The sequence below is a fragment of the Convolutriloba macropyga genome, chromosome 1, assembly GCF_964194025.1.
Source record: "Convolutriloba macropyga chromosome 1, txConMacr16.3, whole genome shotgun sequence".
Lineage (NCBI taxonomy): Eukaryota > Metazoa > Xenacoelomorpha > Acoela > Convolutidae > Convolutriloba > Convolutriloba macropyga.
Genome location: NC_134468.1, coordinates 33631819 through 33646906, shown reverse-complemented (window position 1 = coordinate 33646906; position 15088 = coordinate 33631819). Strand labels below are relative to the sequence as shown.

The 15088-nt window shown below is 34.2% G+C and overlaps 2 protein-coding genes across 2 annotated transcripts in view; both read right to left on the bottom strand.

Annotated features, from left to right (window-relative positions):
- Nucleotides 1-15088, bottom strand: part of LOC142338034 (DNA replication licensing factor mcm5-like) — a 409068-nt gene that overhangs the window by 40236 nt on the left and 353744 nt on the right. Inside the window, exon 2 of the mRNA XM_075387670.1 lies at nucleotides 5527-5730. Within this exon, the coding sequence (XP_075243785.1) occupies nucleotides 5527-5699 (173 nt within the window). The 5' untranslated portion in view covers nucleotides 5700-5730. The remainder of the gene's footprint in view (nucleotides 1-5526; nucleotides 5731-15088) is intronic.
- LOC142348307 (uncharacterized) overlaps nucleotides 10020-15088 on the bottom strand; it is an 11792-nt gene continuing 6723 nt past the window's right edge. The window contains exons 2-3 of the mRNA XM_075399610.1: nucleotides 11362-11587; nucleotides 10020-10965 (exon numbers count right to left, since the gene is read on the bottom strand). Coding sequence (XP_075255725.1) covers nucleotides 10905-10965; nucleotides 11362-11587 — 287 coding nt within the window. The 3' untranslated portion in view covers nucleotides 10020-10904. The remainder of the gene's footprint in view (nucleotides 10966-11361; nucleotides 11588-15088) is intronic.

Sequence of the window (15088 nt, the reverse complement as noted above, 5' to 3'; positions counted from 1 at the left end):
AATCATTTTCAGACTGAAGTAAGCCACTTGTGACAAAGCAAACATAGCCGGCACGGCACAATGCCGGAAAATAGCCGCGATTGACGCGCTTGTTTCACATCGGGATTAAAGCAGAAAAAGAGAAGAAATTGATCAAAATTTTTTCTATTTTTTCTCAGTGTCAAAAAGTGTAAAGTCTAATTCGGCGTGCAGTTTCGGCTGGATTCTAAAACAATACTTAATTCAGCTTCTAAACTGAAAGCTAATACGCTTCATATCAAAGTCAGCTAGCAAACACTCTAATGAACTTTGGTAACCTAATTCTCAATGACTTAATGATCGGGCTTTATCGGTTTATCCCGTCTCTTTTGATTTTGCTCTTTTGACCTTGACCGTAGTCACTATCTTGCGTTATTCATTGAGTGAATGGCTTTAAAAACCATTCAGTAAAATCAGTGAGTGAGGTAAGTCAGAAGTCAAACGTGAAAGTCGTGACTTATGTAAAACGAAAAACGTGATCAAAGGGTAACGCGAATTAAAAAAAGGCGAGCGCCTAAATAATAGCAGCTTGAGAGGCTGACGGCGGCTATTAATCATTCGGAACGATACTCGCTCCAGTAAGAGTGAAAAATGACGTCAGGTACGCAACTTTCCAAGAATCCTAAGAAAGATACAAGAGAAAGAGTTTAAATAAAAAATAGAAGTTGGTTGGCTTTGCAATTCAAAACAGGAATTGCTCATGAATGACAGGCGTGGCAATTTAATTTATAGGCGGGCGTAGCTTAGAAATATTATACGGGTGCAGAAAAAAACACCCGACCATCTTAACCACTGAGCTACAATGGCTTTGATTCTCTTGCGCTCTCAATCTCTTTGATATCAGCAACAATTATTATTACACAATCAGGGTAGCTTGGATCACTCAAAAGAGCGTAAAAAATTCACTCAAAGTTGAAGAGTGTTCTCAAAGGAAACCTTAAAAGCTGTTCAGCGACTATTTTGCATTAAAAAAGACAAACGTTTATAATTGCTTTAAACTCCATTCGAGAGCAATTAATAACCTCTGAAGCTCATAGTTGAAAATTAACAGAGAAAACAAAAAATTCAACTTTGCTTTATTTAAAGAGTCATCAGCTTTCCCAATAATGTTACAGAAAGAGTCCACATTAACCTCAATTGTACAAGACAATTGATAGCAGAAAAATGGTATACAAACAATAATTCAATATTTTAAAATCATGTCGATCGAAACAAATCAATGAGAACCACACAAACTATACACAAAATAACTTTTTTAAGCTTTTCACAGCGATTCACATACAGCGCAAAATATCCAGAAAGGCTTCGAAAATAAAATGCCAGCGTTGTCTTGGAATCAAAGCTTATGTTTTTACAACCTTTTCCAATTTCAAACAAAAACGATAGTTTCGTTGAATTACACTTAAAACACCTTTGTTGTCGTTTGGCTGACAATATTTGAGCAATTTGGAAAGTGGACTTCATTGGTCTCGTTATCTGTCTAAACTTTTTCTAGTACAATAACGTTGAAATCACGAAATAAATTCTTTCCTCCTTTTTTCATTTATTAATGTCAACCTCATTTAAGCTGACCAGAACAATAATCAGTTATAACGAAAAAAGATTTTTTTTCTCAAAAAATCAAGTAATGATATTAAATACAACTTGTGTATTCCGTTCTTGGAATTAGACTTCGTGTCCCTTTAATTAGTTATCCGATGAAGTGATCTTAATTTTAAGTTCTCGTCTAGAAGTTGAAGATAGTTTTGTTGGAAACAACCATGTCACACTAAAACAGCCATTAGAACCTATCAGCCAGAAATCGGCGAGAAAAATTCTTTTTGTTAAATTCTAAGATGTTATATTTTGCTTACAAATCCGTATAAGTTATTGCTGTTTCTATTAGCTGCTCTCCAGTAACCTTCAATTAGAGTGACACGCACTCACTTGATCTTATCTCCCTGAATAAAAGTAAAGTAACGTCAGTTTCAGAGTCACGAAGTCATTTTTGAGAGCGAGGTATGTCACGCGTGACCAAAAACTTAATGACGCAAATAAACAAAAAAAATCGCTCCAATAAGAGTGAAAAAAGACGTCACGCACGCAATTCAGTTAAAATTGCATAAACGAATGAACAAAGAGCAGATTTGAAGTGATTGATGTCATATGGTCGTAACAAAAATCTTGAAAAAATAAAAAGCACAGCAGGACAAGTCCTGAAATACAATTCAAAGAATTGTATTAATTTATGACCTGAAAATCATTAACTCCGCTTTAAAAGGCAAATGAGAGCTGTTAGTATTGAGATTAAGCAATAAAACAACACCAGAACAAAAAAGCAAGCAAGACTAAAAATTCAACTTTTACTTTTTTGAAAAGACAGGATCAAAATCAAAAATCAACTGCTACTAGTCCTCTCACTAATAATATTAGAGAATAAGACAAAATAACCAAACATCGCTTTAAAACTGATACAATTACATCAACTATTTGACTCATCAATGACCACCGTTGAGACCTGTCATCAATGAGATTAAGTGAAAAGACAGCAATAAGTACAACAAATACGAGCAAAAATAAAAAAAAATCACTAATTTTTTTTAAAACGAACCATCGTATAAGTCACAAAAAACAATAGCAAGGATTTGAAATGACTTGTTTTAATTGCAGCCTTTTCAGCAACCAATGAGACCTGTCGATAATGAGACTAAGTTAAGATGACAAAGTTGAAAAACAAACTCGCAAAATTCGCAAAAAATTCGATAATGATTATTAAAAAAATTAGTGTCAACGTCATAGAAAACACTAGCTTTGAATAAAAACGATTAAATAGACAAACTTAACTCATATTTTCAGCATCAGAGACCTGTCCCCAAGGAGATCAAACGATAAGACATCAAAGTACAATAAATACGTGCAGAACTGAAAAATTTTTGAGATATAGTGTCAAAGTCATGAAAACCGCTAGCTATTAACTCGAGCCAATTATTAGGTTCTTTTATGCCCCATTAGCAACCAATAAGACCTATCATTGATAGTACTAAGTGATAAGACAACAGATAATTTTAAAAAGGGGCGAAATCTAAAATTCACTAAAATTTTATGACAACAAAGAGTGGCAAAGTCATAAAAAGTTTTAGCTGCCCCTTAAGAAATTCAAGCGAAAGCAAAAAGGCACAATTAGAACACATATATACCGTCTTAAAAGCACTGAAGGAGAGGAAACTCTGAAAACAGAAGTCAAATTGACGTACCTGAAAAAAATACATCTCAAAAACCGCCAAATTGTTCAAACACCAATTTCTCACTCCTTTAAAGGTATCATGAAAACAGTCACGCCTCAAACCCACTCAATTTTTCACTCCTTTTACTATTTCAGTGTGACCAAAATCACCACGCTAATTTGACACCTCACTGACGTGAAAAAGTCGAAAAAAGCGTAAACAGATCTAAAAAAGACAGCGCACCAATACAATTTAAATTCTTGAATTGTAAAAAAAACCAAGAGAAGGCCAATAGTAGACCCAGCTATCGCTGTACAGCTATTAATAATTCACTTTGAATCAAATTAATGACCTTAATTTGCGTCAAAATTTATTATGAATGACGATCCGTTAACGACACGATGAAATTTATATCCGTTTGTAATTATTCAGTATTAAAATCACAAGAACTTTTCAGGCCAAAGATCCAGAGAATTCAATTCAAATTCCTCTGAAAAATAAAACCGCATGATCAATAAAGATATCTGGCAGATTGCCAGAAAATAGCCGCAATAGCTTCGTAGATCTGCAGTCTCAAAAAAACAGTAACAAAGACGGACCAAAAAAATTCGTCTTTTAATTGAAGGCTGATATGTTATATTTCGATTAAAAATCTGTATAAGTTTTTGCTGCCTCTATTAGCTGCTCTCAAATAACCTTCATTTAGAGTGACACGCACACACACACACACACATACACACACACCCATTTGAACTTATCTCTTTGAATTAAAATAAATAAAAGTCAATTTCAAAGTGAGGAAGTCATTTTTGAGAGTGAGGTAAGTCAAGTGTGAACAAAAATTTAATCACGCGAATGAACAAAAAAACTGGCTCCACTAAGAGCGAAAAATGATGTCACACACGCACTTCAGATGAAATTGCATGAACGAATGAACAAAAAGCAGATTTCAAGTGGTTGTGACGTCACATGGTCGTAACCAAAATCGCAACGACGAATAAAAAACATAGCAGGTTAAGTCCTGACGTACAATTCAAAGAATTTTCATTGATAAAAGAAAAACGAGACCTAGCACGGACTGTGAGTAAATTGGGAAAACCATTTCTAAAAAATCAGATCAAAAATAAAAAAACAGAAAATCAATGTCAAAATGCCGCATGTGAACAAAAAACCACGAGCGAGAAATGGAAATCTGGTTCAAACAAAATACTAGGCCCAGAAGGAACTATGAATGGATTGCAAAAAAACTAATTAGAAAAAATCCGATCTAAAAAAGTTAAAACCAAAGTGAAATTGCCGCATGTGAACAAAAAACCACACTAGCGAGAAAGCGAATTTTGTTCAAACACCGTTTTCTCACTCTACTTTAAAATTAGTTCGAAAAAAAATCACGCCGCAAAACCACCCGCTTTTTCGCTCCAATTGGACTCCAAAAATCATGAGAATGTGTGAACAGATCTTAAAAAAAGACAGCGCCCCAATACAATTCAAATTCTTTGAATTGTAAAAACATACCAGGACAAGTCCTGACGTACAATTCAAAGAATTTTCATTGACTAAACAAAAAAAACTAGACCTAGAACGGACTGTGAGTAAATTGGGAAAACTATTTCTAAAAAAAATCAGATCAAAAATAAAAAAAACAGAAAATCAATGTCAAAATGCCGCATGTGAACAAAAAACCACTAGCGAGAAACGGAAATCTGGTTCAAACAAAAAACTAGGCCCAGAAGGAACAATGAATGGATTGCAAAAAAACCATTTAGAAAAAATCCGATCCAAAAAAGTCGAAAAAACAGTAAAAACCAAAGTGAAATTGCCGCATGTGAACAAAAGACCACTAGCGAGAAAGCGAATTTTGTTCAAACACCGTTTTCTCACTCTACTTTAAAATTAGAGCGAAAAAAATTCACGCCGCAAAACCACTCGCTTTTTCGCTCCATTTCCTGTTTCGGCGTGACCAAAATCACTACTCCAATTTGACTTCAAAAATCGTGAAAATGTATGAACAGATCTTTAAAAAAAGACAGCGCCCCAATACAATTCAAATTCTTTGAATTGTAAAAAACCAAGAGAAGGCCAATAATAGCCCCAGCTATCGCTGTGCGGCTATTAATAACCGGTAACTTTTTGGTCCACATTAGAGCTCAGGTCATTTAGCGTTTAAAAAATATCGGTAAGTAATGATAGACTTTTTATCCAATACGCGAAGCGCAAATATTCTGCGGACATAAAATAAACCTTTGTTCTACCAAGGGCAATAAACTTTAGTTTAAAGGAATGTTCAAATTTGAATTATTATAACCTGTATTTATGGTCGAAAGAGTAAGTCTCGTGGTATGTTCTCAAAAACTCGCGGAAGCGTCTCTTGAAGTCGGCTCTGTTTACAGTATCTCCAGCTGCCCCTCCCCCGGCACCAGTGTCGTCCATGCCAAGGGCACTAGAGTAGAAGATTGCTCCTTCGTCAAAACCAGACATAGTTCAAATAAAAATCTCAAAACTCAAATCTGAAATTACGCAAAACTAAGTAAATCAAAGGAAGATAGTTGAATAAGGATTAATTGCAGTGCTCTTAGTGCACTGGTAGGGTTTGTCATGTTCCTATAGAACAATATAAACCTTATATGTACTTCACTTAAACCAAATAGAAATGGGATTCACTGGACTTGAACTCGCGTGACAATTAGGAATCCGGGAAACATTATTAAAAGTCTGGCACAGAAATCAATGCGCCTGTTTACAATTTTTCGCAATACATTCTGCCATGGTATTCATTAGTATCATGCAATACTGTTCTTCAATAAACAAAAGAAAGAATGTTTTTGACTCCAAATTTTCTAGATTAATCTCATGTACACCTCTCTCACAATGCTTTGGATCGTTTCACTTTATGACAATAAGATCTCTTTACTTAAAAGCACAACCGAAACATATCAACAAGAGCTAAATATTAAATTATAAGTCGTAAAAACTATTCATACTATTTTAAGAAAGCTGCATAAGATGAGTGGAAGCACCTCTGAAATATTGAGACACTGACTCTTATACACTATGATACCAAAAAGCTATGTACAGCAACATTTGTGCTCTTTAAACATGAGTAGTAGTCGCAGTAAGCATTATTTGAGCTACGGCGTGAAACTTCGAAGTTTCCGTTTTGTCCGTTAATGACGCGTTACTAGAGAACTGATTTGAACCCAAAGAGCATTTATTAGATGTCTCTGATGCCTTTTAAAAATCTCCAGGTGTACTTAGTTTTGTGGTACCATAGAGTAAAAATGAATTTCTGGATACCTCATTAAATAAAGAAACGTTCAATACTTATCCGGAAGAATGTTTAAATTGAAGTCTACCGGTGGCCAAATAACTGCCTACTTTGAAAGAAAGTGGACTAGACTTCCTAACCAATAAGAAGGATCAATCATTAGTTAAGTTTAGTCCATTTAACCATGAACAAAGATGCATAAGTGGGAACCAGCTGTAATAATGAGCAATTTTATGCAAAAATTTGGTATAGGCCTGTAATGTAAGACCATGTATCAAACAAGGAGGCTCGGTAATGTGGGTACGCACATAAGGTTCCGAGCCCGCTCAACCACATTCTTGACTTAATTGGCTACCAAATGATGAAGAGAAAAATCTTTCTAAAACATACATATCGTTCCATAAACAACCAATGGAATGCAATAATGCCACGCTAGAGGGCCAAGGAACGTTGTTGATAACAGGACTACTACAAAGGACAAACATAGCTGGCAGATTGCCAGAAAATAGCCGCAATAGATTCGTAGATCGGCAGTCTAAAAAAACAGTAAAAAAGACAGACCAAAAAAATCCTCTTTTCATTGAAGGCTGATCTGTTATATTTTGATTAAAAATCTGCATACGTTATTGCTGCCTCTATTAACTGATCTCAAATAACCTTCATTTAGAGTGACACACACACCCATTTGACCTTATCTCTTTGAATTAAAGTAAATAAAAGTCAATTTCAAAGTGAGGAAGTCATTTTTGAGAGTGAGGTAAGCCAAGTGCGACCAAAAATTTAATCACGCGCATGAACAAAAAAAACTCTCTCCACTAAGAGCGAAAAATGAAGTCACACATGCAATTCAGTTGAAATTGCATGAGCGAATGAACAAAAAGTGGCTGTGACGTCATATGGTCGTAACAAAAATCATGACGAAATAAAAAAACCAAGAGAAGGCCAATAATAGCCCCAGCTATCGCTGTCGGCTATTTATAATAAATATCAAACAACAAACATTATTTACGACCAAAACTCGATGTCTAAAATAACAAAAAATCATAACAAAATCAAACTCTCATCAGATAAAACCTAAGCAGATATCAACTGAAATCCCTAAAAAAATCATTTACATCTCCATAGGAAGCAATTGAGAAAAATCATTATCCAGTGTTCAATTGCGGAAAATTTCAAAGCCAATGAGGCCTAAGATTATTGTTATAAATTAAAAAGAAAACAAAATCCTGTAAAATGTACAAATAAAGAAAAAATCTCAACTGTTTTATAAAATCTCGTAGTAAGAGTAGTAACAAAGCCGAGAAACAAATGTCTGAAGATCAAACCGCTCTAGAGATTAAACTATAACTCACTGGAAACGGGTTTTGACCTGTGCTTACAGGGACTGAGCTACAAATCGACCAAAAAACAATTTTAAAAAAAGACGAAGCTCAAAAACCCAAACATTTTTGAAAACAAACATTTTCAAAAGTCATAACAGACTTAAGATTCTAATAAACAGCGATGAATTAATTTACAATAACTCAGAAAGCTAATTGGGCCTGTTAAAAATGAGACTAGGTCACGACCCTGCAAAGTAACAACAAATATATAAAGAAGCCGAAACTTCAAACAATTTTACGAGATCAAACTTTTCAAGGCACTATAAATATAAGATATTGACTGCAAGACCTGTAAATCGTCACTTTCTGCTCATTTTAACATCCCAGATTCTTCATTATAAAAAGTCTACGTAGACATGACAACAAAAAGAAACCCAAAAAGTGAACAAAATAAATCTCGAACTTTTAATAATAAATCTAGAACTTTTTCTAAAATTATTTCGTCGAAGCAATTAGTCACAAGGTATAACCAAATGCGAATAAACAACTTGAATCAACAAAATTAATTGAGACCTCTAATTAATGAGATTGAGTTACGTGGTTAGGATCATGAAAGCAAAAAGTACACAGTTGAAAAAATCTTTTTTTATTTCAATTTTAAAATCATTAAAACAAACAGCTATAAACTGAAGTCTTTACCTAGGTTGAGTAATATGTCTTGGGGAAGCAATTGAGATCTATTGTTGTCAGGTATATGGCGTGCAACCACAAAAAGAAAGACAAACAGGAAAAAACAAATATCCATAAAAATTTGCGAGATATCTGTGTATCAGCCCAAAAAGCATAACCTATCTAACAAAAACAATTAACATATCCAAATACGCCTTTTTCAACCGCTGTGCATTTTCCCTACTATGTTTTCCTTCAAAAGGAATTGTCAATACTGATAATTTGAAAAAGAAACAAAATGAACTAATAAAATATGCAATTATTCTAAAAAAATGAAAACGCGTAGTAGCAAAACGAGGAGACCACATTAATTTATAACCCACAAGAAATCAGTTTTTGCCTGTTTTTACTGAGACTACGCCCAAAATTGAGAGAAATAAGATGAAAAATAGTGGCAAAGTGCAAAAATTAACCAATATTTTCTCAAAACAAATATATTCATAGTTATAACAAACGTTAGATAGCAATTGAAAAAATTGTCTCGGTGCATTTATACCTGGTAAAATACAACCGGATCCTTGACTGGGGACAATAAGTCATTGGGTTACGAAAAAGAAAATGAAAGCAAAATTCAAGAGGTAAAAAAAATTTTAGGAAAACAATTGGTCAGAGCCATAAAAACCATGAGCTTAAGTTAATAACGTAATATAATTTTGTTGGGCTTAGTTCATTGTAAATAGTATCTGTCATTAATTGATCCCTGATTTGAAATTCTTTTAAGTAAAAAAGTTTAAATAAAAAACATTTACATAGCGAAAATATTTTGAAAAGGTCGCGCCCCAATAAAATCTAAAGCATTTTTTATTGTAAGGATCCGTGGCAGGATCAAGATCAGCCCAGATGTTGCTGCGCGTCTAAAAAAATACTCATTTGTTCAAATGGTTGCGAAATAGATCACTTTTTCAACGAAATTTTTCATTTTGTCAAGAATAAAAATGCATTTTGTATAATTATCGAGTTTATATTTGCAAAATACTGGCAAAATTATAATTCCAGAAAACCCTCAAAGCCAGCGGAAGTACAACTAGCACATTTGTCAGTTCAAAAGAATATGGCGGTAGTTCTAAGGTATCTACTTCCACCTATTTAAAGCAAGTGGGCTAAAAAGCAAATTTGATTCCGAAAAAAGTGTGAATTTGGAAAAATTTAGCATGAATTCTAGCCAAAAACTCGCATCGAACAATTCAGCAATCCTCATCTATCTTTAGAGATAAAATCAGTAACACTCCAGTTAACAATTTGAACAACTTTTTGCAACATTAACATTAACAAAAATTAGGTCAAAAATACCGAAAAAGTGAATAAAAACAGCTGAATAACGTCTAATATTCATAAAGATTTAAATCTCGATAACTCCCTATAAAAAGCGAAAAATGAAAAAATCTTTTTAATTCCATATTCTACGCTGGACGGGCTTTTTAATGATACCACTCACAACTCTCTACGATGATTATATCGATCTGCCAAAATTGTCTGAACAAAAAAACCCCATTTGAGTATATAGTTCCTCCCCCACTAAAGTGGGTCGGAACAAAAATTGTCAACAAATGAGATGTTTTTACTGCATCGAAGTCTACTGCACAATGGCTAATTGCGATTATAAGGAAGTGATTAAATAAGGTTACAATTCTTCATACAACTTCTCGATTAAATACGGTCGATCAAAACAACGCACCCACGGGTCAAATTATACAGACAAACTTTTTGTACGTATAAAGCGCGAATAATCAGAGCTTTAGCTCTCAGCAGCTGATCACAGGAAATCAGATAAATTAAATATAGCTTAATTTTCCTAGTATATAATAAGATTTTGTCTTCAATCATAAAATGACATGATTAACTCTTCAAACGAGCTGACATTTTTGTGGTGCAACGAATTCCTGTGGATCAAGGATCAGCCTTCAGAATTATCGTTTTACTCTTATTATTATGTTAGAATCTAATTAACCTCGTAAATAACTGCTAAGGAGCAGCGGCTTCTTCACATTGAGTATTGAATCATGCGCAAATAAATATAATTTAGAGATGCATTACCTCACAATTGGTCGAATAAACAGAGTCAGCTCTAAGCGTCAGCAAATCTGAAGTCTACTACATTAACAACTCTTTTCAACCGGGAGTTCCAAAACGTTGATCTTGCTAAATATATACGATGAGTTTAATAAATTGGTTTAGATGCTTCTGTAATTGCTTCTGTTCTCTACTATAGCACATGCGTATTCGATATTGCCCATTAGTTGATCAATGTTAGGCATGAAGTTGTAACTTATTAACCACGACCATGATGATCAATTGACATGGAGGTTTGTCTAGCCTGTCGTAAGTGAATAAATCTATGATTTGAGAAATTGACAAGTTCCGCTCTTGTCAATTGACATCCGATACCCTGAATACCGGATTGGTCTTTGTTGCATCCCAATTTTCTCCCCTGAAACGAAGAAACTTGTCATCATTACTAGTCGATTCTAACAAATTACGCAATTGTGTGAACTTCATCTATTTTCAATTACTTAGAATTGTAAAGAAGGCAGGAAAGTAGTTGTAATAACTTTGTTTCTTAATAGCATCTGAACTTCGCTGTGTTGAAGAATATACATCCACTAAGGTGTGGGGGTACTTTCCATTAACCTATATTATAACATGTACGTTTGATTGAAATGTTTTGCTTCATGATTTAATTATTTAGGGCGCCCTCAGGAATGCGTTGAGTCAACTTTCTCTACCTGTTTGTGAACGTTTCTACGGTCAATTTATTCAACCGCTGTGCTGATGATCAGTTCATTGTTTCTAAATTAGTAAAGATAAGTAAATCGAATGTGCTAACTGGTTAATATTTTGGATGTAGTGCAGGATGAAAGTGACATCTTCTGTCATGATCCCATTTCCGCTTAGAATTTCACCAATCTCAGTTTCATTTTCAGGATTGAACGCATCCTCGTCCGTTACGCCACTGTCGATAAAAACATCCAACAGATTTTTCAGTCCCAGCAAATCCAACATTTGAGCCACTTTCACGAATCCAAGAGGAGGAGGAGAAGGGAGTTTTTGTTCTAAAACATTTTTCAATGGTCGGTGATAACACGGAAACTTAAAATACAAATGAAGCAAAATAGACGAAAAAATGTAACATATGTGTTGGATATATCCAATAACTAAAAAATTATAGTTATACATTGCGCTTCTAAGCCTTACTTACTTAGCGAACTAACTTACTTTTAAAAACAATATATATTCTATTCTCTCTAACCTAATAATTTCGGAAGAATGATTTTTAAAACATAACCGACAGATTGGCTACAATTAGCTGCCGTTTATTCCCATAACCCCCATTAGGATTGAAAACAGAAAAAAAATGAAAACTGATTTGGGTACAAAAACAGTTTAAAAGTGCGACCCCATTTCATTTCGTAGTTAGACATACTGCAGTTCCTTAATGAGGGGATATAGGGGCTAGTATCAACACCACTGAGCGTTACAGACGGTAACTGAGAAAAATGAAAACAAAGTCTAAGTATCTAGAAACAAAAATTGGGTTTTATGAGTTTATCCCGCTTATTTTTGATTCGTTTTTATGACTCCGTTCATTTTAGCTGGCTGTGCTGAGCAACTGCTGTTTAAAACTCTGAGCCAAATGAGCTAAGAAAGAAACTAGCCAAGAGAAGTAAGAAAGATTTCACGCAAGATATCGAAAAAGCGGCAGAATGAGTGAGTGGAATCAAATTTTTATCTTACGCAGTGAAAAAAATTAGGAGCGGGATAATAGCTGTCCGAGAAGATAATTGGGACTATTAATAATAGACTATTTAGCCTTTTCAATTTATGAATTCCAGCACTCCAATGAAACAAAATGCGTCATTTTCAAGGCATTCAGTGATTGCGGGCCCCGCAAAACGCTGTCCATGGCTCTCCCGCTGTCCATGGCACTCATGCTTCTCATCTCCCGTGAGATGAAATCCGAAAAAAGTGCGCAAATTATCGCGGCACAGCCCGAAGCGCGTCCACTATTACTGTCACATTAGAGAATCAAGGGTAAAACAATTTTAAACCAGCTGAACATAGTCATTTCCTTTGTATCAAGTCACACAAATGGAATCTGTATTGTTGACAAAGAAGCGTCTACTAACTTTGAAACATTGAGTAAGCAGTGCTCCTGACGTTCTCCAATAAAAAAGAATTTTGTTTACACTGGCAAATCTATGACAATCTAGGCACTTTAGGAAAAAGCAACCAAAACTAGAGCCATCATACAAAGCGAATTCGGGGGCAAAATGTGCTCCTACACCCGCCACACAATTTGGTGACACTGACATAGATCTGAGAAGGCGGCTCGGTAATGTGCAATGGCACATAAGGTTCCGACCCCGCCCATCCACAATGTTGCCTACCAAATGCCATAATTGTCTACCAAATGAGGAACAGATAGAAAAACCCAAAATTTACTTTTTGGGAATCCCAAAAAGCCCTAAGTATTTTTCAAAAGAATTGTGTATGAACGATAAGCAAACAACTCAGTGGAGTAAAAATTGAAGCATTAGATTGCTGTGATATGCCAATATTAAGAAAGCGAGTCAAGGCGAACAGCAAAATCAAACAACAACAGCAACAACAACAAACATAAATTACATCAAAAAATTTATGTCCGTTTTAAAAATCAAAATTTAATAACAAAGTCAGCATACCGTCAGATAAACCTAAAACAAAACAAAAAAACCTATAAATCTATAAAAAAAACCTATAAACCTATTAAAAAAACCAGAAAAGATATGGACCAGTCCATAAAAACGGTTCGGTAACAATTAGACAAAAAAGAACAAAAACAGTAAAGTTAAAAAATTAGCTTATTTTTTTTAAACAATTAACTTAAAAGTAATGAAAACCATTAGAAATCATTAGTGAATTACCCCAAAGGTTTAAGATTACCAATGCTTCTATAGAAAAACAGTAGGATCTGTCCTTATTCATTTTCATTAAGCGGCTAAACAGAACAACAAAAAAACAACAAACAAAAATTCAATTGAGACTTGCCAGAAAACGCTGTCAAAACCGTCAAGCCATATTTTGGCCCTCAAAAAATATTTGATTGCGCCTTCTTCAAACACCGATCAAAAAGTATATGATCATTTATTAGTGAGACTAGGTAACGATTAGACAATATAGAGAAAAGGGCAAAAGTATGTAATAATTTTGATTTTTTTTCGAAAGAAAATTATATCCAAAGTAATGAAAGACATTAATTACAAAATTTTAAAATAATGTCGTTTATTCATCCAAAGGAAGCCTTTGAGACCTGCAATTATCCAGAATATGTTTTGCGACTACAAAAAGAACGTACAATAAGACAAAAATCAAATTACTTTTTTGTGAAAAACCGGTGTCGAAGTCAGTAAGGTCGAAGTCAGATTGATTTTGGGACATCAATCCTTTTTGACACGTTCCCTTGACACCCATAATCTCGTATTTGACCTGAATTAAAAGAGATTAGGTAAAAAAAGGAAAATAGAGAGAACATACTTGCGAAGTTAAAAAGTTTTTTTTTAGTTTTGGAAAACGATTGTTTTCAAGTCATGAAAGCCATCAGCTATCTATTATTATCAGAATATTGGCTCATCTATTCGTTCATGAAAAGCCAGTGAAACCTATCACTATACAGGAAGTTTCATACGACCGAAACGACAAAGTAAAGTGACAGTTAACGACAAATATAAAAAATTCAATTAATTTCTTCAAGAAAGAAGTGTCGAGGCCGTTAAAATGATAATCTATATCTTTCAGGATTTTAATATATTCAATCGTGCTTTATTTTGAACGCTAAAAATGTGATATGAGAACTGTCAATAATGTGATAATGTGATTAGAAAACGTGAAAAACTGGCAAATGTATAAAAAAAAATCTGAAATCTAGTAGTATCAAAGCCAGAAAACAATAACTTCAGGCTTAAAACCACAATCGAGAATACATTTTAATTCACTAGAATGAAGAAGCATTCTTTATTTGCTGACACTAAGCTACAAGTCGATCAAATTAAGAAAATAGAGGAAAAGTTCATTAAGCCATTATTTCTTTAAAAATCAATTATTTTTAAAAGTCGAAACGATAATAAACTTCCAAGTAAAAAAACTAATTGCATTAGCTTGTAGCTGCTTAGAAAGCCAGTTGGACCTATCACTCCTGAGCTTTGATTTGATATGATCTGTTCTTTATTAATAAAAAAAGGTCTTTTTTCAAAAAGAAAGACCGACTGATTACAATCCGAATATTTTTTGGATTGTAACAGTCCGAGGTTGGCCCAAGACGAGCCCTGCTAATGCTTACGGTCCATTGTGAACAGTTGGTTTTCGAATGTTGTAGATATAGATAATTTGTTAGTTGAAAACTCAAAAATAAATTCTGCATTTTTGATTATCAACGAGTTAAGTTAGCAAAAAACGGCAAGTTTTAATTACAGAGCACTCTCAGCGGAAGTTGAAGTAGGAATAGCCCCCTTCTGAGTCTACAAGAAATGTATTAGTGTTGTTTCGGGGTATACTGTCGGCAAATGTAATCAAAGTGG